We start from the raw sequence: 26,714 nt of genomic DNA on the forward strand, positions 1-26,714 counted from the left end.
TCTGGCTAACACAGTGAAACCCAGTCTCTACTAAAAATACAAAAATTAGCCAGGCGTGGTGATGGGTGCCTATAGTCCCAGCTACTTGGGAGGCTAAGGCAGGAGAATGGTGTGAACCCAGGATGTGGAGCTTGCAGTGAGCCGAGATCGCACCACTGCACTCCAGCCTGGGCAACAGAGCAAGACTCTGTCTCAAAAAAAAAAAAAAAATGATGGTAGCTGCTGGGTAGAACCTGTACTGTAAGTTGTAAGAGTAGAAAGAGGGAGACTGGTATAGTTGTGATTTATTTTTGGATAGTAACAATAAAGGTGAGAGTTCGGATTCAGAATGTATTTGAAATATGAGATTGACAAGACTTGGTAAGATATATTGCATGTGGTAATTGATGAAGAAGATGGTTTCAAGGACTATAACCATATTTCTGGCATAAGCAACAAAATAGATGGGAGTCCTCATTTTTAAAATGAGAAATGATGGAGAAAGAGCATATCTTGTGGTAGGGGCATGGCAGGGACAAAATGATAGGGAATTCAGTTTCCATTTTACCAGAAAGGTCAGTTTTATGTAGGTACATGAATGCCACTATGTTTAGTCTACCAAAGTAGATACTTGAAGACAAGGTATAACCACTGAAATAGATACTGAGAAAAAAAAATTGAGTTTTACATAATAATACACTAATATAAAAGTAAAATTTGGTTTATTTGGTACCAAAAATCATACAAGAAGCATAGCCAAATAGAAAATGGGGTTTGGCTTTCTTTGTGCTATATTTGTATAAATATGTTGTTGGTATGCGTTCCAAAATCATGTGAAACTCCTATAAGTCTGATATATCTTAGTATTCATTATCAGTAATAATTATAATTAGGCTAAATTATTGTGTGCCACAGAGGTAACAGATTTCCTTGTCAATTGTGTCTTTAACTATGGCTACCCTAAACCATTTTGTCATCCATAAACAATTGTTATCTTGTTTTGGTCCTTTTTAGAAGGTGGTTTTATAATTAGCTATAAAGCTTTAACAGGTGCTCTTGAATGCAGGTTTCTGATAAATTTGGAGACTGTGACATCAGAATAGAGGTAAAAACGTCCAGGACTCTTAAAGAGCTAAAATTTTCATTAATATCAAGCAGGACAGGATGAACTGCATAAATTGAACTAATAGGAGACTGAAGTGATCTTTTTGACTTTTTGCTTAAAATGTTGCTAATCCTTTATTTTGCTTTTCAGAGTCAAGGGAACTTTTCTTTTTAGCTATTAACAGCTTTTAACAATTAAGTAAATTATACTCCTATAAGCAAAATTTGGAGCATATTTGTTTCTCTCTATCTGATTTCTCCAGAATTTGAAAACTATTTGTGAGTATTCTTAATTTATGGCAATATAGATATTTGCACAAGTGCAATAAGAATCTGTTTTCTTTTGTTACAGGACACAATTGGAGAAACCGGTTATTTTACCAAGGCTTTGACTGGAATAGTATGCTCTCCTTTAAGGAATCAAACTTGACTTATGGAGCCAATAAAGCCCTTGGAACTGGCTTCCTAATTTGTGTACACAGTCACTGTACAGGGTTTCTGGTCTGTGGTAAGTAAAGAATGTCACTTTCTGACAGGCCAGGAACCCTAAGTTATCTTAGAACCTCAAGAGGAGGGGAATTCACCTAACTCATAGATATTTGATGGTACAAGTTCATAGCTGGGCTTGGCTTTAAAAAGGTCTTATCTCAGATTCCTTCTATGGAACAAAGTTTCATCAAAGCCAATTTAAAAGGACTATGTGAAAAATAATTATTCTTGCTGCACTGTATACAAATAATTAGGCCAAGTATAAGAAAACAAATCAGTCCTACCATGATTTGTCTTTCAGTAAAAATGAGAAACTGGAGAAAAATTATGTTTCAAAAACTATAGTACAGCTGTTGTTAAATTCTAGTCCTGCCTGATGTTTTTCAATTTTTATTATTTTGTACAGTTTGGATTAAATTCTAACTTTTCTGGCTACAAGTCTCCGAAATAATGTTTTCAGTTTTTTCCTCTTTCTTTTCCATTTTCCCCATTTTTCCTAATTGGAAATCAGTGAAACTAAGCTGTGCTTTCTTAAAGCCCTGTCAACTGAAGACTAGGCAGCTTAAACTTCAGAAGAAAACAGCAGCAATCTATTTATATATGTTACTGTTGCATACTATTATGTTTCAGCAGGCACTGCCTCCAAGCCCCCAAAACAGAGAGTGCTACTGGGAACAAATCGACTTCTTCCACTCCAGCACTGCATTCGGTGCCCCATAATGATGGCCCCCTCTCAGCAAGAAGTAGCCAGAAAGATTATGATGTCCCATCTCCCTGTGATTCTTGTGATAAGTAAATATACAAGCATGATAGGAATCATGTGCAAATTGACAGTGGTGATTGTGGCAGGCCAGCTCTCACTAACGCAGGCCTCCATAACAACTGTTTCAGCACTGCCTGAGTGGTTAAATACGAAAAGCCAGTGCCCTTATACAAAGGCTGGAATGTAAAAAAAGAAAGAAAAAAAAAAGCTCACCAAGAGTTTTGCCTAGGCCTTAAAGAATAAAAAAATAATGAACGAATTCTTAACAGGACCCATTTGGGATTAAGCAAGTTTTATTGTGAGTCTGAAGAAACTCCGCAGGCCTCCACAAAGAAGTTTATTTATTTATTTATTTATATTTATTTATTTATTTATTTCGATACGGAGTCTCGCTCTTTTGCCCAGGCTGGAGTGCAGTGGCCCGATCTTGGCTCACTGCAAGCTCCGCCTCCTGGGTTCAAGTGATTCTCCTGCCTCAGCCTCCCCAGTAGCTGGGACTATGGGCATGTGCCACCACGCCCAGCTAATTTTTTGTATTTTTTTTTTTTTTTTATTAGAGACAGGGTTTCACTGTGTTAGTGAGCATGGTCTCAATCTGCTGACCTCACGATCTGCCCACCTCGGCCTCTCAAAGTGCTGGGATTACAGGTGTGAGTCACCACGCCTGGCCCACAAACAAGTTTATTAAGGGGTCTGAAGGAACTCCCAAACCTCTGGGATTTAGCAGGAGACAAGATAAGTGTAAGCACCCCAGCACCTGGACCCATTTAGATTAAGTAAATTTATTGAGGCTCCAGAAGAAGGTCTTCAGGACTCAGGCCTTAGTTATAGATTAAAAGAAGTTAATCATTAATGTCTTTAGATGAATGCACACTTACATGTAGACATATAGCTTAGAAGGTATATAAGCTCTGGAAAACTTTATAATTTTGAATTGGTTGGGCAATAATTTCCAGACCTTCTCCTTGTAACCGATTTCAGAAATAAAAACTCTCTTACTCCCCAGTTCATCTGCATCTTGTTACTGGGCCACGAGAAATAGCAGCCCGACCTTCAGTTTGGCCTGGGAACAGGAGGATTAGTTTGATGAGGTAAGTAAGCATCAGATCTTGAAAGTCCTCTATGCTGAAGTGTTTGAATGCTATCTTGTGAACTACGTAAATCAATTTAAGCGTTTTCAGCATGAAAAGACAATCAGATATGTATTTTGGAAAAATTACTTTGGCAGTGGTATGGCAAATGGGCCATAAGGGGACATAGGCTATAAGACAGAGACCAGAGACTTCTGTAAATGAGCAGTTAAGAGATATGAGACCAAAACTCAGTGCAAGGAAACCCTCTTCTTAATTTTCAGAAATTGAAGTCCCTATCAAAATAGGACAGCAGAGCAGACATGCTACCAGCTCAGAGGAAAATCACTGCTGTTCTGGACCACATCTACTCCTGTCTACCTGCAGGCCAGCAGGACTTGAGCTGCAAAGGTGGCTGCTTGACAAGATGAGTTTATTTGAAGCTATGGCTCTGCAGCCTGAGTCATTAGTCCTCCCTCCCATATCTGATCCTTTCTATTCACTTAAGCTTTCCTTCCAGGCCCCAAGATAGACCACTGGGAACCTCAGTAGACTGTGCTCCCTGAACAACAGAGTGCCTCATTAGCTACTTTTTAATGAGGTCACAGCCTGTGACTGCTCATTAATAGATTGGCTAGTCAGCATCCCCAGGGGTAGGGGAGACTGAAAACAGAAGTCCGTGATTACAGAGCCTAAGTGTAGCTGTGTTAGAGGGAGAAGGAACTTAGCAGAGACTCTGAGGCTTTTACTCTGAGGTCTCCAGGGTCACTTCCAGCTCTCAGAGACTATGATTCTGGAGAACATCTTGAGGGACCAGGGCCTTGTTGGGAGGAAGTGACAACAGAGTCAAGTGATCCCAGGCTTGTAACAGCTGTTGGTCTAGAGAGATTCTTGAGGAAGTCAAATGCTCTTCGAGTTCTCTTGGATGCTTATGGAAACGGAATATTGCTTTTGCAACCTTTTGTCATCTTGCCTTCCATAACCATGGATTTTCTTGCTATTCCCTGTACATGACTAAGTGCAGATTGTTTGGATTATTTTCCAAGTATTTTTAAACTGATCCTGGGAGTTAATTTTTTGGCCCTCTTCTATACTCCCTGTTTACTGTCTCCTAGACATCCCGTTCATTCACAGGATTCCAACCTATCACTCCTCTGGAGATGAAACTTGGGCATCGACTTATATCTCCCACTAGGATTAGTGCTACAGCCTCCTAATTGTATTCCCTGCCTTCAGTCATGCTGCAGATTTACACATATACCTCATTCCCATTCAGCCCTTAGTCTCCCCAGAGTTCTTTCTAAACACACATGCGGCAATCTGTCTTAATCATGTTTAAATTCCTTATGAATCACCCTCATAATCAGAATGAAACCATCGTACTTAGCATGTCATACAAACTTTATATTCCAGTTCTAGTTTCTCTTTCAAATTTCAGTTCTTACCATACCCCCATCCATACATTTGAATGGGGTATGATGAAAATAGTTCATCATATTGAACTATTTTCTTTTCCCTTATACCATGCATTTTTAATTTCTCTAAATGTGCTTTTTTGTTTCTCTCAAAAATTTGGAGTCTAAAAAGCCTTAGTTCAAATTGTGTGTCTGCTACTTACCAGATATGAAAATCACTCTATGTTTCTCTCCTATTTCCTCTTCTGTGAGTTGAGTGATAATATCTTGTGGATTTAATGCAAAGATGAAATGAGAATAATGAAACCTACTGTGAAGATATTAAGAGGCCAGCCATTCTGTGACAGCAGAGGTAACAGGTGGGCTAATCAAATGATATTAGCCAACAACTAACACCTATGGAACTTTATGACTTTTGTCTATTCTTTGTTATTTTTTACATTTAAAGTAGTATATCAGTTTTGTAAAATTCCCAATAGGTATTTGCTATTATTCATAACACGAGTAAATTATTAGGTTCCCTCCTTTTCCCAGTGAACAGAGTAAAGAGAGGAAGTAACATGTTAAATATGAGCTACATGTTTGTCAATAAAGTGTTATTTACTCCTCACAGGTATTAACAAGAAGTATATAATATGGCCAAGTAACAAGTAATGGGTGTCAAAGTTTGGGTTTGAATCTAAGTCTATCTGATTCCAAAATATCACGTTTAAGATAACATATTTAATCTCTAAAATATAAAGAAAGAATCTAAGAGTCTAGAAAGATATTTGGAAGTAAAGGAATGTAATATGGACAGCCAAGAGGCTTCAGGAGGGTCATAAGAGAGAGAAAAAAACCTTTGAGGCCAATAGACATAAATGGATGACATATCACCATATTGTAACCTATTTCTTTGGGGTAATTGAAAGAAATGAATAGTTACTTTTTATTCTCTAATGCAAGCTCTTTATTCTCTAAATCAAGCTACTTGGAAAAGAGTACGTCTTCAACAGAAGGTAGACATTATTATTAAATCTTTATATCTTTACTCAATTCCTCTGCCTGCTATTCTTGCCTATCACCCCATACTCACCATACCAAGTTAATCCCTACATATTATTTAAGATTCAACTCTAGTGTTTTCTCTCCTATGAATCTCTCCCTGATTCCTTTAGGCAAGTCTGAGTTTGCTCTCCTTTGTATACATGTGATATCTTGTATATAAAATTGTTAAGCATTGAAGACATTGAAATTGTCTCTTCATAAGCATAGAGGATACAGTAAGAGCAGTTCATCATTCTTGTTTGTATTTCTGACACCTAGTCCAGTGCCTGGCATATAGTAAGTACTCAGTAAATGACTGAAGAAATGCGTAGTCCCCAAGTTGTTTCTCTAGCCTTGGCCTGTTCCATTCTCACTGAAAAGTGAAAATTGTCTCTGAGACATTTCTGCCAGGTGTCAAGGCACATGTCAAACAACAACAAGCTCCCAGACAAAATTTTCTCCCGTTCTGTAAATCGTGAAAGAAAAATGTCTTATTACATATTTATTGCTTTTACCCCACTTTTCATTGACATATTCTTTCATTTAATCAGTGAATATTCATACTGAATCCTGAAGGTACAACAATGAACAAGGTGCATCCCTCTAAGAGCTCCTGGCTCCTTAAGTGAGAAAACGTAAATACACAGATACAGACAAAAAGACAGTGCCATGGAAAAGGCTTTACTATATTATAATTTTGCACTGATAAGTGCTATCAAAGAAGTGTTCAATCAGTCTCCTAATCCTATTAATTCCTCCTTGGCAACATCCTCTTACTCAAACCTTGGTTAAATACCCATTTTCACTGCCACTGTCATGAGTCTAGCCAGTGGATCTTCTCAGAGAAACTTCTGCCTGGGCATCCAGGCATTTCCATACATCTTCTGAAATCTGGGCAGAGGTTCCCAAACCTCAATTCTTGGTTTCTGTGTGCTCGCAGGCTCAACACCACGTGGAAGCTGCCAAGGCTTAGAGCCTGCACCCTCTGAAACCACGAACCAAGCTCTAGGTTGGCCCCTTTCAGCCATGGCTGGAGTGGCTAGGATGCAGGGCACCAAGTTCCTAGGCTGCACACAGCATGGGGACCCTGGATCCAGCCCATGAAACATTTTCTTCTAGGCCTGTGATGGGAGGGGTTGCCATGAAGCCCTCTTACATGCCCTGGAGACATTTTCCCCATTGTCTTCCGGATTAACATTCGGCTCCTCGTTACTTATGCAAATTTCTGCAGCCAGCTTGAATTTCTCCTCAGAAAATGGGTTTTTCTTTTCTATCACATTGTCGGGCTGCAAATTTTCTGAACTTTGCAGTTCCAATTTTCTAAACTTTGCAAGGATGCTCTGCTTCCCTTATAAAACTGAATGCTTTTAATAGCACCCAAGTCACATCTTGAATGCTTTGCTGCTTGGAAATTTCTTCCGCCAGATACCCTAAATCATCTCTCTCAAGTTCAAAGTTCCACAAATCTCTAGGCCAGGGGCAAAATGCCACCAGTCTCTTTGCTAAAACATAACAAGAGTCACTTTTGCTCCAGTTCCCAACAAGTTCCTCATCTCCATCTGAGACCACCTCAGCCTGGACTTTATTGTTCATATCACTATCAGCATTTTTGTCAAGGTCATTCAATAAGTCTCTAGGAAGTTCCAAAGTTTCCCACATTTTCCTGTCTTCTTCTGAGCCCTCCAAACTGTTTCAACCTCTGCCTGTTACCCAGTTCGAAGTCACTTCCATATTTTCAGGTATTTTTCAGCAATGCTGAGCTATACTGGTGCAAATTTACTGTATTAGTTCATGTTCACACTGCTGATAAAGACATTCCTGAGACTGGGCAATATACAAAAGAAAGAGGTTTAATTGGACTTACAATTCCACATGGCTGGAGAAGCCTCACAATCAGGCAGAAGGCAAGGAAGAGCAAGTCACGTCTTACATGGATAGTAGCAGGCAAAGAGAGAGAGCTTGTGCACGGGAATTCCTCTTTTTAAAACCATCGGATCTCATGAGAGTAATTCGCTATCACAAGAACAGCATGGGAAAGAACTTGCCCCCATGATTCAATTACCTCCTACTGGGTTCCTCCCACAACATGTGGGAATTCAAGATGAGATTTGGGCGGGACACAGCCAAACCATATCAGTTACTCTTTTCTCCCCTTTTCATACTGTACTCTTTGTAAAGAGGTCACCATGATAAGCTCACACTCAAAAGGTAGGGAGCAATGTTCCACCTCCTTATGGGCAAAGTAACTACATAAATTATGTTGAATTCTTCCAGACAGACTTGTTGACTCTTCCTCATTTATTTCTTTACTCAATCATTTATTTACATCATATATACTCATAAACATTTATTTTATATGTTGGTTTATAAACCAATACTACCTTATTTGTTGCTCAAATATTCCGGCTTTGGCTACTGGGAGCTCTTCATTTGGTTTCTGTGTTCCTTTGACAAACCCAGTAATGTGGGGTTTTTTTTTCATCACTTTCTTACTTTCTGCATTACAAGAGTCTCCAGGATCATCTTGCATATTTCCTAACTCAGTCCTAGAATCAGTCATTTCTCCAGGGAACATGAGTTCCTTCTAATGGAAGACTGTATTAGAAAGAAATATTTGGGTGTTAGGTGTCCATCTTAAGTTTTTACATAAATATTAATGCATATCCCCAGTTACATTGTATTCCATTGTAATCTGTGGAAAATCTGCAAGTTTTGAATCAGTCTCCTATTAATGAAATCAAGATTTTTTTTACATTATTTTGCAAGTAAAATGTGCTGCATTAGCAAAAGTATGAACAGAGTAAACAGACATCCTATAGAATGGAAGAAAATATTTGGAAATTAGGCATCTGATAAAGGTCTAATATCCGGCATCTATAAGGAATGTAAACAAATTTATGAGTAAAAACCAAAGAACTCCATTAAAAAGTGGGCAAAGAATATGAACAGACACTTTTCAAAAGAAGACATATATGCGGCCCAAAAGCACATGAGAAAAAGCTCAATATCATTAGAGAAATGCAAATCAAAACCACAATGAGGTATCATCTTACACCAGTCAGAATGGCTATTACTAAAAAGTCAAAAATTAACAGATGCTGGCAAGGTTATGGAGAAAAGGGCATGCTTATACGCTGTTAACAGGAGCGTAAATCAGTTCAACTATCGTGGAAAGCAGAGTGGCAATTCCTCAAAGAGCTAAAAACAGAACTACCATTTGACCTAGTAATCCCATTACTGGTTATATACCCAAAGGAGTACAAATCAGTCTACCACAAAGACACATGCATAAGTATGTTCATTACAACACTATTCACAATAGTAAAGACATTGAATCAACTTAAATGCCCATCACTGGCAGATTGGATAAAGAAAATGTGTTACATATATACCATGGAATATTATGCAGTCATAAAAAAAGAACAAGATCATGTCCTTTGCAAGAAAATGGATGGAGCTGGAGACCATTATCCTTAGAAAACTAATGCAGGAACAGAAAACCATATACCATATATTCTCATTTACAAGTGGGACCCAAATGATGAGAACATATGGATACAAAGACGGGAACAACAGACACACTGGGGCCTACTTGAGAGTGGAAGGTGGAAGGAGGGAGAGAATCAGGAAAAAATAACTAATGAATACTAGGCTTAGTACTTGGGTGACAAAATAATCTGTACGGAAACCTCCCATGACATATACCCTTGAATTTAAAAGTTTTTTAAACAATGGTGCTACATTTAAAAAATAATTTCGGCCGGGCGCGGTGGCTCACACTTGTAATCTCAGCACTTTAGGAAGCTGAGGCAGGCGGATCACAAGGTCAGGAGATCGAGACCATCCTGGCCAACATGGTGAAACCCCATCTCTACTAAAATACAAAAATAAGCTGGGTGTGGTGGTGTGTGCCTGTAATCCCAGCTACTTGAGAGGCTGAGGCAGGGGAATCGCTTGAACCAGGGAGTTGGAGGTTGCAGTAAGTGGAGATCATGCCACTGCACTCCAGCCTGGTGACAAAGTGAGACTCCGTCTCAAAAAAAAAAAAAAAGAGAGATAATTTTTCCTTTCTCCAAAATGACTGGCTTTTAAAAGCATGGATCAATTTAATATCATTTTATCTCTATCTTTTATTGTTCACTAGCTATTTCAAAATTAGGTAGCCTCAATTCATCTGAACACCCAAGAGACTGGGGATGATGTCTCCTACATTTTCCTTAACAATGACCAGCATAGGACCAAATAACAACAGCAAAAATTCTTACGCCAAAGTCTACATGTCTGCGTCCCAGTTTCCGTGCAGTTTCCTATTTCTTCCTTCTGTATTAAATAATAGCTATATTAGTCATATGTTCTTAGTTGTTATCTTATAATTTACCTAATTGTAGTTCACATTTCCCCATTAAAATGTAAGCTTTATGAATACAGGAACCAAACCTGTTTTTGTTTTACTTCCATAACCTAATGCTTAGGAGAGTATTTGACATTTAGTAGATACTTAATGAACCATTATTCAGCGTGCGATAGGTTTAACTAATATAAGCCATTTAATTTCATCATAACACTAATTCTGTAAAATAAGAACATTTGTTATCTTTAAGAAATGTGGAAATCAAAGCTCAGCAAGTTTAACCAAATTGCTAAGCATTATGAGCCAGAGTTCCAGTGCTGAGATTAAATTTAGGTTGCTCTGACTTCAAATTCTTATAGTGCTTCTCTACACAATGCTGCTTCCCCTAGCCTGGAGTTTGGTTTTTCTTTCTTGAATTTTATCCTGTTGGCATCTGAAATTCATTATATTCTCAAAGGATGGTAGATTCAAACAAGACCAGGTCCCCTGAGGAAAGGAAGGAAAAGCCTATAAACAGCTGGGAAAAAATACAGGTCTCATCCCTTGGACTAGCCCCAAGGACAAAAGAGGCACAGGTGGGAACAACTCTCCCAGAACCAGGACTGGGAGCATGGCCAAACTTCATAGTGAGCTTACTTGCCTCTGACACACAAGGCAGCAGTGAGCTGGCTACAGCTCCAGCCATTAATAGCTCAGCCAGGACAGGGAATAAGACTTCCCTGGTTCTTCTTTTGGCTTTGCTGAAACAGAAATAGAGCTGTTATATTACATGCATGAAGGACATGCATGAAGCATGGATGTCAGCCAGAGTTGAACAAGGCAGATGTTCCTGTTGGACACAGGTAAGGCTTTTTTTTTTTCACCAAGGACTGAATCTACCAGAGGCCACTCTCCAAGTTCAGTTACTCAGCTGCACAAAATATGATCAGAGTTTGGATACCTAATTCTATTCTTCTGTTCACACTGGGAGATCTCATCAGTTCCTCTCTCCTTGGGCATCAGTTTATTCTATGTCATAAGATAAGTGAGATCTGGGCTCACAAAAAGACTGATATTACCCAGGCTTTTTCCAATTCTGTCCTCTAAAGTTTTCTGAGTCAGGAAGCTTCCAGGCCCTACAACCTTCACAGGACATATACCCCCTTCAGGTCTTGATTTTCGTCTAAGTAACACAAAAAAGACTTGCCTCAGTGGAACATTTATGAGATGGAGAACATCAGGGCAAACTACTACTTTACAACAATTCTACAGTCAGAGAAGGCCTAGAAGAGTGGGTTCCAGGTCCTGGGACAGTCAGGTGATTAGCAAAGGGATGTTCCTAGGGAAGCTCTAGATCAAGTTTGTCCAACCTGTGGCCCATGGGCCACATGCGGCCCAAGATGGCTTTGAATGTGGCCCAACATAAATTCATAAACTTTGTTAAAACATTGTAAGATTTTTTTCCTTTCTTTTTTGCTTATAAGCTATCATTAGTGTTAGTGCATTTTATGTGTGACCAAGAAATTTTTCTACATCCAATGTGGCCCAGGGAAGCCAAAAGATTGGACACCCCTGTTCTAGAGGAACTGGCAAGAACGCTGTGGGCTGGCCATGAGCTGCCAACTTCTGCAATGCCTCTCCCACACTGGAGACGGGGCACTAGCTTTTCTTCCCCAGTAGTTTTCAGAAGTTCTATGGGAATCCCAGCAAGTGTTTCTGCCCCTCCTTCTCCCCAATCTTCTCCGCCAGCACCACATACAACACATCTGACATGAGGCTTCTAGTTAAAGTGCAGTTCTAAGCAAAAAAAAAAAAAAGAACAGTCATTGAGAAAAAAAAAATTCTAATGGTGAATAAAAACTCCAGGAAGAATGAACTTTGTAGAACTCGTGTAATCCTTTATACAATCAGCTGTCCAAAAACATGTATGAATAGCTTACTTGGTAAAAACACTGGGCTTCTTCTTATAAAGATGACTAAGACAGTTTATACTATGGAGAAGTTTAAAGAGTGAGATATATATTGGTAGTAGAAATATCTGAATAATTAAAAATATTTTTAAAGGATAGAGGAAAATAGAGAAGATGACTAATCCTATCTGGAAGTATCACATGACAGAGCTGAGTTTTGAGGATTTGAAGGAGTCAGCCAGACAGAGGAGGGGATGTGCAGGCAGAAATGATGTCACATGAAAAGGCAGAGGCAAGCAAAAAGAACTCTGTTCAGTAAATAGTAAGAAGCTCAGCAGTGAAGCAGAAGGAGAGATGGATGTGGGAGACCAAAGATGACATTTTGGGTGTAGCTTAAGCTCATTTCATACGGCTTGTTGAAAACCCCAATTTTTTAATTATAAATTTTTCTGTTTTAAGTTCAGGCTCTGCCATTTATTTTCCATATAATTACACAATTTCTTATATATAAAAATATATATTTATATTCATAAATATGTATTCTCATATATAAATATATATATTGTAAGATGAACATATATGTATATATAAATATATATTAAATATATATTTATATATAAATGAACATTTATGTTCATCTTACAATGAATATGTATTTCTATATATGATAATATATATTTATGAATATAAATATATATTTATATATTTTCATATAATTACAAAATTTCTTATATATATAAATATATATTTATATATACTTATCTAGATATATATTTATATATTTAGAAAATTTGGAAATCCAGAAAAATAAAAATAATAAATCCCCTCCTTTTATCACTTGAAATAGGTCACTTTTACATTTTGCATATAGCCTTTCAGTCTTTTTATATAGCATATATTTTTAAAATTGTAAATGTATCACATGTGTGCAGGCTGTGTTATTTTTCATTTAATATTATATGGTGATTATTATATGACAGCATTAAATGTTCTTCAAAAATGACTTTAAAGATTACAGGGTATTTCCTTAAATACATGCTTCATAATTTCATTCTGTTAATTATAATTTTCAATTTATAACTGTAATAGTCAGCACTGAACAAACAATTGGCTATGCTTACTAAATATTCACACTGATTCAATAATTCTGACCCACAAATATGCAAAGATTTCATTGAAATATGACTGGGAAATTTCTATTTTTCCGAGACAATTTTTAAATAAATTAAGAAGATAATTGTCTTTTATTATTTTAAAAAATGTGTTCAAAGCTTATTGCAACTCTATATTTAGCAGATTTTAAAAGGTCATTAGCAATTCTTTTTATCAGTTTTTTATGTGAGTAAATATGGAGTTTTACAGGAGACATAATCATTTCTGTCAACAAAATCATGTAATGATGAAAGTATTTGCAAACATCCAAATGACCCTCCATAGCAGAGGATTCCATTGCTAGGAAAATCTCCCACCTTGGTCTTTTATATCCAGACCTGCTTCCCTCTTGTCCCCACCCTCTCGTTAGTCACTGGCAATCACTAATCTCTTTTCCATTCCTATAATTTTGTCATTACAGAAATGTTATGTAAGTGGAATAATAAAATATGTGTCTGTTTTATTCACTCAGAATTATCTGTAAATTCATTCATGTTATTGCATGTATCAATAGTTCATCCTCTCTATTGCTGAGTTTACTAAGGTATAAATGCATCATAATTTGTTTCATCATCTGGGTTTTTAACAATTTGAGGCTATTATGAATACAGCACTGAGGAATATTCATGTTTTTATATGAACATAGTCTTCATTTCTCAGGGATAAATACCCAAAGGTACAATTACTGGTTGTACCACAGTTACATGCTTAGTTTTTTTAAAGAACTGTCAAACTGTTTTCTGCAGTGGCTATACCAAGCTTGTCCAACCCTGCGGGCTGCATGCAGACCAGGACGGCTTTGCATGTGGCCCAACACAAATTTGTAAACTTTCTTAAACCTTTATGAGATTCCTTTTTTTAAATTTTAGCTTATCAGCCAATTCTTCTTCCAATGTAGCCCAGGGAAGCCAAAAGATTGAACATCTCTGATACTATTTACATTTTCATGAGCAATGTATGAATGATCCAATTCATCAAATCCTCACCAGCATTTGGTGTTGTCACTTTTTTTTTTAACCCATTCTTATATGTGTGTAGTGATATATCATTGGGGTCTTTATAAGCATATACACATTTCCCTAATGGTGAACACTTTATTTTTTTGTTTGTTTGTGGTTTATAGGGGGTATTTTTGTTTTGTTTTATTTTGTTTTAATCATTTTCCAGTTTGGTTACTTATCAGAACTTTTCTCTATTTTCAGAATTTAAAAAAAATCTTTCATTAAAAAAAAACATGTTTGTGTGAATATATTAAAATTTTCTTTCATACTTAGGGATTCTTTTGGTTCAAAAAGTCATCTCTTCCATTAGATCAGAGACATTTATTCTTCCTCTGGTACTTCTTTGGATATTATTTCTACCCCTCTCCATTCTTTCTGTCATTCTGGAATACCTGTTATAGTGATTTTATTTCTTGTATTTTACTTCATTATTCTTCTTATAATTGTTATGTTTTCATAATTTTTCCCAGTAACTTGGGTGTAATTTTTCAAATTTGTATTCTAATTGACTCAGTTTTCTTAAGTTTCTGGCATTTTGCTCCACAAGGTTTAACTTCAATAATCATGGCTTTGTTTTGTCCCCCAGGTGGTCTTTTCTGGCCCAACACTGTCATTTTCATGAGTACTTATTCAAAATTCTATATTATTATTATTAAGATGGAGTCTCCTTCTGTCACCCAGGGTAGAATGCAGCAGTGCAGTCTTGGCTCACTGCAACCTCTGCCTCCCGAGTTCATGCGATTCTCGTGCCTCAGCCTCCCAAGTAGCTGAGATTACAGCCGTGTGCCATCACGGCCAGCTAATTTTTGTATTTTTAGTAGAGAGGGGGTTTCAGCATGTTGGCCAGGCTGTTCTCAAACTCCTGGCCTCAAGTGATCCTCCCGCCTTGGCCTCCCAAAGTGCTGGGATTACAGGCATGAGCCACCGTGCCTGGCCTCGATATTCAATATTTTATAGGGCTTTGTTGAAAGTAAGTAATAAAGACAATTTAATGTCTTTCAACTTCCTTTCAGACTCTTGTTTTTGAAAAGGGAAACAATTGATTTGATATCTTGAATTTCATCTCATTAACCTAAAGTGTTTTGTCTTCATATCTCCCATAACCTTTTCTGTTTACTTATGGGCTGGCTTGCCTTGGAATGACAGTAAGAGAGTTTCTATTTTTTACTTTACTTTTTTTTTCTTTTTTGTTGAGACTGAGTCTCACTCTGTCACCCAGGCTGGAGTGCAGTGGCACAATCACAGCTCAATGTAGCCTCAACCTCCTGAGCTCTGGTGATCCTCCCACCTCAGCCTCCTGAGTAGCTAGGACAACAGGCATATGCCACCACACCTAGATAGTTTTTCCATTTTTTGTAGAGATGGGGTTTCGCCACCTTGCTGAGGCTGGTCTCAAACTCCTAGGCTCAAGTGATCCACCTGCCTCGGGCTCCCAAAGTGCTGGGATTACAGGCGTGAGCCACCACGCCTGGCCTACAGTGAAAGAGTTTCTAGTTGAGATGATCTGTCTTTTCATCATTGGTTCTTTTATTATTTTTTAAACTTACATTTGTTTTTCTGAAACCGAGCTAAAAACTGTAGACATTGCTTCATTTAATGTTTAGCATTTCTGAGAAATCTTAGATCAGTTTGATTATAATTCTTGTATAAGAATGGTGTTTTTTCCTTCATAGATTCTCTGGAATTTTAAACGTAACTTTGAAGTTCAAATTATTCACCAAGACCTGACTAACATTTAGCCTCTTTTAAATAAGTTGTCTGCTGCTTGAAAATGTATTGTGAGTAAAGATGGAGGGTAATTATAGATATACCACCTAGTCTTCTTGATCCGAGGCCTACAGCTTTTGATCCCTTCTCTATCCCATTCTATCAACAATGTCAGAGTGATCCTTCTAAGTAGCATTATGACAATGTCACTCTGCAGCTTCAAATATTCAGGTGAATCTCCTCATCTATAAAATAAAGTCCAAAATTCTCAGCATGTAATATAAGTCTATTAATGTAATATATCCAAAACACTGACCATATCTTTGTTTATCTTTTACTTTGTGTCAGTTCTGGTTTTTACTGTTCCTAATAAAGTTTTTAATTTTTATTATTAATTTTTTTACCATAGTTTGCTAACCATATTCATTTCTTTTTTTATTTATCCCAGCCTCTCAATTTCATTTTCCAGCTTAATATCACCATTTCTCCACTAGACTTCAATATTGTAGATTACGAATACAATAAGAAGAGCCTCTAGATAACCAACTGCAAATTAGAAACCAGTAATACAAAATTGGGATTCAGTTGTGTCTAGGAAATCTCCTAAACATCTTAATGCTAATGATATTGGTTCTCGTGCTTATCTTTGTCTGTCTTCACTGTGATTTTGCAGAAATGCCAATTCTAATTCTCCTAAAAATTAATGAGTTAGTCATCAGATAAGGCATGACAGTCCAACAAAGCATGATTTAGTAAAAATCTGAAGGGTTTTGTAATCCAATGGATGTGGTTTGGATTCAAGATCTGCCATGTGATTTGTGTTTCTTAAATTATCTGGGATCAGCTTCCTCATGTATAAACCAGAGATATAAAAGAACAAAAACATGCATATGTAAATGGTCCTCAATACATGCTAACCTTTCACCCTCCTCTCAAATTCTAGCCAGTAAAGAAAGGTTCATGAAGAGTAGAAAACATATTATATGCATTCTTCATGATAGTTATAAATATATTTCTAAAGTTTTGATAAATTTAAATGTATGTGTTCTTTTACGAGATTATAAACACTCGGTGTGTTTCATAAGCTTAAGTGTTTTCAGAAACATCACTTTCTCCCAAAATGTATCCTTTGATGGACCCTTCAGAAACTTGTGATTCTGACTTTGCATGCCCTTTCTGAATAACTTAATGTGTGAACAGAAATATCAGCTCCTGTAGAAGCTGATTCAGGCCCATCTCAGAGATTAGGCTCTGGCTACTATTTATTGTGTTTTATTCTTAGACAACCCAAGGCACTTCCTCTGCCTGAGGTGCTGACCTTGCCTCTTTCCCTGACAGTAAGAAGGAGTCTGAAAAACAAATTGAGAATCTGACTTCCAATCAATAATCTTTCTCCATGACCACAGTTGGGGACTTCCGCCCATACTTATGGCTACAGGAAACTGGACAAGAATAAGTGAGTTTATCCTCATGAGCTTCTCTTCCCTGCCTCCTGAAATACAGTCATTACTCTTTCTGACATTTCTAACCATCTACCTGGTCACCCTGATGGGAAACTGCCTCATCATTCTGGTTACCCTAGCTGACCCCATGCTACACAGCCCCATGTACTTCTTCCTCAGAAACTTATCTTTCCTGGAGATTGGCTTCAACCTAGTCATTGTGCCCAAAATGCTGGGGACCCTGCTTGCCCAGGACACAACCATCTCCTTCCTTGGCTGTGCCACTCAGATGTATTTCTTCTTCTTCTTTGGAGTTGCTGAATGCTTCCTCCTGGCTACCGTGGCATATGACCGCTATGTGGCCATCTGCAGTCCCTTGCACTACCCAGTCATCATGAACCAAAGGACACGGGCCAAACTGGCTGCTGCCTCCTGGTTCCCAGGCTTTCCTGTAGCTACTGTGCAGACCACATGGCTCTTCAGTTTTCCATTCTGTCGCACCAACAAGGTGAACCACTTCTTCTGTGACAGCCCACCTGTGCTGAGGCTGGTCTGTGCAGACACAGCACTGTTTGAGATCTACGCCATCGTCGGAACCATTCTGGTGGTCATGATCCCCTGCTTGCTGATCTTGTGTTCCTATACTCGCATTGCTGCTGCCATCCTCAAGATCCCATCAGCTAAAGGGAAGAATAAAGCCTTTTCTACACGTTCCTCACACCTCCTTGTTGTCTCTCTTTTCTATATATCATTAAGCCTCACATATTTTCGGCCTAAATCAAATAATTCTCCTGAGGGCAAGAAGCTGCTATCGTTGTCCTACACTGTTATGACTCCCATGTTGAACCCCATTATCTACAGCCTGAGAAATAATGAGGTGAAGAATGCCCTCAGCAGGACGGTCTCTAAGGCCCTAGCCCTCAGAAACTGTATCCCATAGACCTTAGGAAGTAAGGCTACATTTTACTGGATGAGAAACAATCAGTCCCAGATTTGAGATTCCTCTCTGCATCTTTCCACATCTCCAATAAGATGAAGTCCTGTTGCTGAAATGGCTTTTGGAAAGCTGAGTGGAGAGAAAGGAGCAGAGAAGTAGTTTCGACCTAGCACCACCAACTATGAAAACTCCTCTGCCTGCCCATTGTAGACTTACATTGTTTTCCTTGTTTCAACTGGTATGACAGCACTTCTGTGGCCAACTATTTCCAGGTGTTATATTTCTTTTTTTTTTTTTTTTTGAGACGGAGTCTCGCTCTGTCGCCCAGGCTGGAGTGCAGTGGCGCATCTCTGCTCACTGCAAGCTCTGCCTCCCGGGTTCACACTGTTCTCCTGCCTCAGTCTCCCAAGTAGCTGGGAACACAGGTGCCCGCCACCATGCCCGGCTAATTTTTTGTATTTTTTTAGTAGAGACGGGGTTTCACTGGGTTAGCCAGGATGGTCTCGATCTCCTGACCTCGTGATCCACCCGCCTCGGCCTCCCAAAGTGCTGGGATTACAGGCGTGAGCCACCGCGCCTGGCCGGTGTTTATATTTCTGTGTGACGTGCATTGTGCACAATATGAAACTGCTAGTCATTATAACATGGGGGCACACATAGTAACAGAGGGTAAAACCCAATAAAAATCATCTTGTCACTTTTCCTCTTCTGGGCAGATCTGACTCTACATTCATGACATAGAAAATCTCATGTTCTTTCCCAACACATAACTCTCCTCACCATCTTACTTCATTCTCATGCCCTTAAGCAGTGTTAGTTCTTTTAAGCTTACTGGTATGCAGTATGCATGTATGAGAGTAGATCAAAAGTTCACATGCATATGCCTTTATAACCCCAATAATTATTTCCTTCACACTAGATTCTTCCCAAGAAGAACAACCTGAGCTTCCCTAAGCTCTCTATTCCATATTCAGGTTCTTATGTTTTGTTGAAGTAATATCGTAAATTTCAGTCATAGCTTTGCTTTGATGAGAACAAAGCTCCAGAATAAGTCTTCTTTAACCACAAGATTTCTCCTTCTTATAATCTGGTAGTACTCTATTTGTAGATGTGCCCTAATTTATTTAGCCAGTCTTTTACTACTACAAATCATGCTGTAAATAATGGACTTATCCATATATCTGTTTTTATATTTTTGCTAGTGTACCTGACAAATAGAAATCTAGAAATTGAGTTTCTTGTGCAAAAGTTAAATACATACATAATGTTGCTATATTGTCTATCTAGCTCCCCTCTGAACTTATTGCACCATTTTATGCTCCCATCAGCAATTTATGAGGTGTTTGTTTCCCCACAACTCAACAATAATATTTGTCATGAAATATTTAGAATTTCGATTATTTAATATTTTATAAAAACTCAATGAAATTTTAATTTGAATGAAATAAATTTTGAAGAATAAGAAAGAAACAGATGATCAAATCAGAGGAAAGGTGTGCATTTCATTGAAACTTGAGTTATAGATTAGACGATTAGCAATTGGTGATGTCTTGGTGTTTTATTTTCTCTTCTTGAAAGGTTGTTTTTCACTTTTATTTTAGCCAAATCTATCCCATCTCTCAAGACCCCACTGTGATTCCTCAAGAAGCAGAAATCACTCTTTCCTGTATGCACCCATTTCAAGTTTATTAATAAATAAGTTAAATTTTGTATATACTACATGTAGAAACTGTACATGTACTTATTTTTACATGCTTGTCTTCCTCCAACTTTTCTGTAACTCTTCAAAAATAAGAACTGTTCAAGTGTTTCTGGTGTTTTGCTTTGTGTCTGAGACAGGGTCTCTCTCTGTCACCCAGGCTGGAGTGCGGTAGCAGAATTATGGCTCACTGTAGCCTCAAACACCTGGGCTCAGGCCATCTTCCTGCCTCAGTCTCCCTAGTGGCTGGGACTATAGGTGTACATCACCATGCCTGGCCATTTAAAATTTTTTTTTTAGTAGGGACGAGGTCTTGCTATGCTACCCAGTCTGGTATCGAACTTCTGAGTTCAAGCAATCCTTCTGCCTGAACCTCTCAAAGTGCTGGGATTATAAGTGTAAGCCATTGCATGCAACACAAGTGTTTCTCTTTTCTTTTCTTTCTTTCTTTTTTTTTTTTTGAGACAGGGTCTGCTCTATTACTCAGGGTGCTGGGGTGCAATGGCACAATCTTGGCTCACTGCAACTTCCGCCTTCTGGGTTCAATCAATTTTCATGCCTCAGCCTCTTGAGTAGCTGGGATTACAGGCGTGCCAAGCCATGCCCAACTAATTTTTTTTTTTGTATTTTTTAGTAGAGATGCAGTTTTACCATGTTGGAGCTCCTGGCCTCAAGTGATCTGCCTGCCTCAGCCTCCCAAGGGCTGGGATTACAGATGTGGGCCACCATGCCAGGCCAAGTATTTCCCTTTTAATATGACGTAGGCATTCCTGAAAAGCTTATGTAATGCAAACCTTTGCATTAAAAATATTATGGGGAAGTAGGGCTAGGGCTAGGGCTAGACTCAAAATACATGCAACTTTAAATACAAGGCATTAGTAGAAACAACATTTGGTTCCCAGAGAGACAATGTAGACTGCCCAGGCAGGCAGCTTATTGAGGCTGGAGGTTGCCACAGTAGATATTTAAAATATACGACAACAGTAGAATGAAAATACCAACAATGCTTTGATTAGAACAATGATGCTTGATGCTGAGACAATTTGTACTGGGGTAGGGGGTAGTCCTTAGGTGGTCATGGGAGTCAATGCCACTTGCCAGGAGCCAACAGCTGCATAAAGCAAGGGATAGTCCTCTCCAGGGATGAGGCCTAAGATGCAGGCACGCTTTAAATTTTTTCTATAAAATAGACATAAGGGTTCCTGATGCCAAAGCCTAAAGACATTTACCTCACTGTGGAAGATTTGTCTTGCCCAGGAAAAACTTTCACATTACAATGAAATCACTCTCTGATTTTTCCGTTGTGTATGAAAGAAGAATAAATGAATGGGTAGTCCAACTGAGAAATGATGGTGACCTGGAGTGGAATGATATGAGTAGGAATTAATTTAAAATAATTTTGGAGGAAGAATTGATAGGATTCTTAAAAGTAGATTACATGTGGGGAAATGCACTGCTCAAGAGAGGAGGGCTGATTCTTGAGCAAAATCAGTTCCTGTAGTAGAGTATAGGTGTTCTGAAAGCCTGGAAGAGATCCATAAAAGAGGTATAAAATAAATGAATATTATTTACACAGAAAGTCAAGCCTGAAGCTTTTTCCTTCATATCTCCGTGTTATAAATCCCTTTCCACCTTCTAGGAATATCTGCCCTCAACCAACAGGAATTAGACTTGTTTTAGGACCAAAGACTTTCATCACAGGCCAGGTTTTCCTAGAATCAGATATGGAGCCAAGGACTCAAGTAAAGTTGACTTGTTAAAGCAAAACCATTAATTGAATGGGGAAAGTTGAGTAGAAATGGAGAAGAGGCTAAACAAAGGTGCAATTTCAATTGAAATCCCAAATTCCACCTGATCCAGCAAGGAATTCCAGGGCATACATAAATCTCAGAGTTTGTTCACATCAGGGCATAGGAAGTAGGCTTTTGTTCCACTCCAGCCATCCATTGGCTACTGGTGGACTGTGGGGTGAGCAAAGGGGACAAGTAAAACTCTCAGGCACCTCTGGGTCCTGGAGAGGATTCCAAATGCCCAAGGGCATTCTTTTGAAGGTGTCAGGTGCAAGCTGTTAGAAAGAAATCAAGTAAAGGCTATGTTAAGTGTTCTTACTGCCTCCCCCCGGCCCAACACACACACAAGGAAACGTTTGGAGGTGATGGATATGTTCATTACCTCGATAATTTTTTTAAAGTAAAGCTTGAAGAAGCTGAGAAAGGAGGCACAGAGCCAGTAAAAGTGACTCAGAAGTATTAAGAAGGAACTACAACAGCGTCCACTACAGTCCTCCTGTTAGAAGTGCTTGTCATCATCTGAGTGTATGAACCAGAAAAAACCAAAAGAATTTAATCAAAACATTTAAAAATGACCCTTGATAAAATGACTATAGTTAAATAGAAATATATTGTTCCAGGATGATGGACCCTAAATACTCTGACTTGATCACTTGATCATGCAGTACGTACATGTAACAAAGTTTCACGTGTCCCATCAATTTGTACAAATAAAAAGATTACCATGGAAAATAATGACCACTAACACCCTAAATCTAGAACACAGTTCAATGTGTGGTGACCTCTCCAAGTTCAACATCTACCCACCAGTGTGATTTTTCCATGAGTAATTTGAACCAAACACAAATATTCAAACTCATCTCCCAAAGATATGCATTATTAGAAGAGTCGACATATGTGTAAAAAAATAAATATTTTTTATTTAATTCATTATTTTCAAGATATCTTTATTTTTCACAATGGACTCAGAACCATACATCATTACATAGGGCAGTGATATTTCTTTTTCTTCATCTCCCACTTTTATAGTGCCCCCCTTTGGGATCTCTGGGACTGAGAAAGTAGCCCATGATGACTTATTTACCTCATAAAGACTTCTTGTTTAGCAATCCTAAAACATGGCTGAAGCTTTGGGGTTGCTGCTCATAATAATTTTATTAAATTATTATCCAGGTCTCTCATGCTTATAGTTTATAGCTAGGGAAAGGGGAAATGGTGGTGCTATTTTTGAAGATACATAGCTTTCTTCTAGTTACATGTTCTTTACAGTTGTAATTTCACATTTTTACATGGTTGTTTGATGTTGGCCTCCCCCCTAAACTGTATGTTCCATGAGGCCAAAGACAATGTCTATTAAATTTATTATTAAATCTCTAGTGCTTGCTACTTGTTAGGCATCCACTAAATACTTGTTGGATGAACAAAGCAAGACTCAAAGTGGATCTTGTGCATTTGTTCATTGGTCATTGCAGCCTGTGTTACAATTTTTCCTCCTCCAAATGCTAGAGAGCAGGACCAGGGGAGAGGGAGAGGATGAGAGGAAGAATGGCAGAGAGAAGTCGGGTGGCCATATCTACTCTCACATTATCTTTGGTTGTATCCCAAGTAAGCATGGGAGCCAACAGGGATTTAGAGTATACACTGGAAGAAGATAAGGGTTATCAGGGGGAACAATAAATAGCTGTTAATTTTTATCCACTAAGTAACCTATTATCACTTTTTTGGGGGGAAATGTGGAGTATTTCTGTAGAAAAAAGTCCAAGATGAGCATGCCATCCTAATCAATCAAAATAGAAAATCTCAAGTTATATAGATAGGAGTGAGACAGAAGGTCAGTACATTAAATGTGCCTTGTGGAAAAATTCAAGCACATAAGTGCAGATACCATGCTAGATACTAAGCAAACAGTAACAATCAAGGCAGACAAGATTGCTGCTTTCAATAAGAAACATGCAATCAAAGGTTTCTTTCAAAAACAGTAAGAAATATTCAGATGTCCATTTGGGTCTTTGAATGACGCCCTTATTGTCTGGGGGGAATTTTATCCCAAAGCATTGACTTTACCTTACTTCCTCAACTTCAATTCCTATCGCAGAAAGGTTAGAATGTTGAAATTGTTAGTTGGAGTTTCTTCATCTTAGCATGGAGTTAATAACCTCCCCAACCAACAGCATCCCCAGTGAACTCTTTATGGTTTTTATTAATATTCTCTACTTGGTTTAGACAATGATTAATTGGTTATCTTCCTCATGCCTGAAAACTTTTTCTGAGTTCAGATCAGAAATACTCCTGAGAACCAGCCCAAAAGAATGAAAAGTGAGGGGAACTATGGAAAGAATACTGGTATACTCCTCTAATCTCTCTTGGGTACAAACCTTGGAGGATAGATAGACCACTGAGTTTTGTCCCTTTACACTTGTAGCCTCACAAGTGCAGAAAAAGTTGGAGCTACAGTAAAGACCTTCCTGTAATTATAAGACTGCAGAATCTTCAGAATGTTTGCAATCCTGGGAACTCCCCAATACTCATACCTGTCAGAAAGTGAATCCATGACTTCACCTTAGGAAACCAAAGCATTCGGGGAATCACTTCCCTACAGTAAACAGCAGGGAATGAAATAATCCTGAGACCCAGCCTGGAATCCTCTAGAGTGACTGACACAGACCCAGTGCAGGACTCCTCTAGAGTGACAAATGCTGCACAGCTCGGGGCTTCTTTAGAGGTACTGACCCAGCCACAGCCCAGGATTTGCCTGGAGTCACCGACACAACCTGGGACAAAGCTTCTTTGAGAATGTGACAAAGGCACAATCCAGAATTCACTAGCATTGTGGACTGAGACAAGCACAGCCCAGAGCATCTTTGGAATGACTGATGCCTCCAACACAGCCCAGGCCTTCTCTGGAATGACTTGCATAGACAAAGCCATAATTTAGGACTCCTCTGGAGTCACTCACTCAGAAATAGCCTAAGGCTGCTCTAGAGTGCCTGATGTAGACCAGGGCTTCTCTGGAATTTATACAGACAGATGTCACTGGCAGAAGGTGAGTAAGGGTAAGAGGATAGGGCATCGACTTGAAACCTCTTGTATAGAGGCTCACCATAAAAAACGTGTCTTTTTGGACACATTTCTCAAAGACAAGAAAAGAGACCATGGGTCTCAAGTAAAGAACCTGGAATTTTACAGGACTTGACATGGAATCTAGGAAAGGATAGAACAAAATGGTAAGATATGTATTGTGCTTTCGAATGTTCAAAATGTTTGCATATATATTATCTCTCATTTCGCTCTCACAACCACCCTGTCAGGTAGGTAGGACATTTATTATAATTACCATTTTACAATTGAGAAAAACATAATTCAGAAAAGGTCATGTCAGCAGCTCAGCATCTCAGTTAAAAATAAATAAGTGAATAAATAAACAGCCAGAATTTTAACTCTGAACTTAAGGCTCCAAACTCCTTGCCATTGTAACTCTGTGGTCTCAGACCATCATTTATGTGGTAGTTTCACAGAGTTCTTATGTTATCTAGTTCTTCCATATTGAAACAAAACACAGACTCTCTTAAGATATTATCCCGGAAAGGAGACACTCTGAACAGAGAAGGGGCTGACCAGGCAACCTCAGCTAAGTTTCCACCTACCTTTTCTCTCCCCCTAGGGTTCTCTCCCATCTCTTTCTGATGGCTGCAGCCACAACCACACTTATCAAAGGTTCTGTGCTTTGCAAGACCAGTAGTAAAATAGTACCTGAATTATACTGCATGGTAACATCCTGACAGCCATAGCTACATGCGTGCAGTTATAGGAATTCCTCACATCTTCCCAGCAACTTCCCCTCTACCATCCCTTCCCTACTTAGTAGAGGAAAAACCTAAAAAACAAAAAACAGAAGAGAAAGTTGAAGGATATGAAAGAGAAAGTGAGGGAAAGATAAATCCAAAGAGAAAATATGAAGGAGAAGGTTAAAGAGGGATGGAGACAAATGAAGGAAAATATAGGATTACAAGTATGAGAAGGAGGCATTTGAAAAGTCCTAAATCAGGTTTTCATATTGTATTTCTTGCAGCCCTTGGGCCCTGAAGATGCCTGAGGGGGACATTTCTGGGGACAAGAGAATGTAAAACCCAAGCAGTACAGCCCTGAGGCCCTGCCCCTGCCCTTGCTTTTCCTTATGGATGTAAGTATTGCAATTCCCTATAAAATTTGGTTTGTAAAAAAGGAGAGGACATCCCTGCTCTAAAAGTAAAAAATAAATAAACAAATAAAAAACCAAACCTACTATTAGGTATATGTGGGTTCTCTCAGCTTCATTTACTGAATATACAGCAATACTCTGATAACGTCGGAATTTTCAGCCTGAGAACCTTTTTCTTCCCAGTCTTTAGTCACATGTAGACCAGTGGCTAACTAGTATCTGGTTGTGTATCTTCAGGAAATTCTCAAACTATGCTGTGTTGCACTTTTTCTCTGGTTTCAACTATAATGGGCCTCGGCTACACTTCACTGGATTTTTTTCTATCTATCCAGCACTGTTGCACCAACAATTTAAGTTCGGAGGTTTTTTTTTTTTCTTTTTTTGAAACTATAGTAATATTAGTGATAATAATTAGGACAATAAGAATTCAATTTGTATAGTTTTATAATTCTACATTTATTTCCATCTCTCTTATAATTTAAAACAGATAATTCAAAACATTGTTAAAAGGATTTTTTACAAAAACTTTTTAAAAAATAGCAATTATTTTAATCCGTGATGGATTCACTAATGATTTCATGACAAAGAATGTCATTAACTTTTTAAGATAAATATTTGTATGGTAAGCCAATTCACTAATATTATGAAAATAAACGTTAATTCATAATTCAACAAATATTTATTGTTACTTAATATGTACCA

General features: G+C 38.3%; 2 protein-coding genes across 2 annotated transcripts in view; one reads left to right on the forward strand and one right to left on the reverse strand.

Annotated features, from left to right (window-relative positions):
* The window catches only part of OR6A2 (olfactory receptor family 6 subfamily A member 2), a 98,078-nt gene that overhangs the window by 57,649 nt on the left and 13,715 nt on the right, over window positions 1–26,714 (reverse strand). The window lies entirely within an intron of this gene.
* LOC101058770 (olfactory receptor 10A2) lies at window positions 14,399–18,328 on the forward strand. Its single transcript, XM_009459832.4, has one exon. The coding sequence runs from the start codon at window positions 17,375–17,377 to the stop codon at window positions 18,326–18,328; it is 954 nt and encodes a 317-aa protein (XP_009458107.3). The 5' UTR covers window positions 14,399–17,374.

The sequence above is a fragment of the Pan troglodytes genome, chromosome 9 (assembly GCF_028858775.2).
Source record: "Pan troglodytes isolate AG18354 chromosome 9, NHGRI_mPanTro3-v2.0_pri, whole genome shotgun sequence".
Lineage (NCBI taxonomy): Eukaryota > Metazoa > Chordata > Mammalia > Primates > Hominidae > Pan > Pan troglodytes.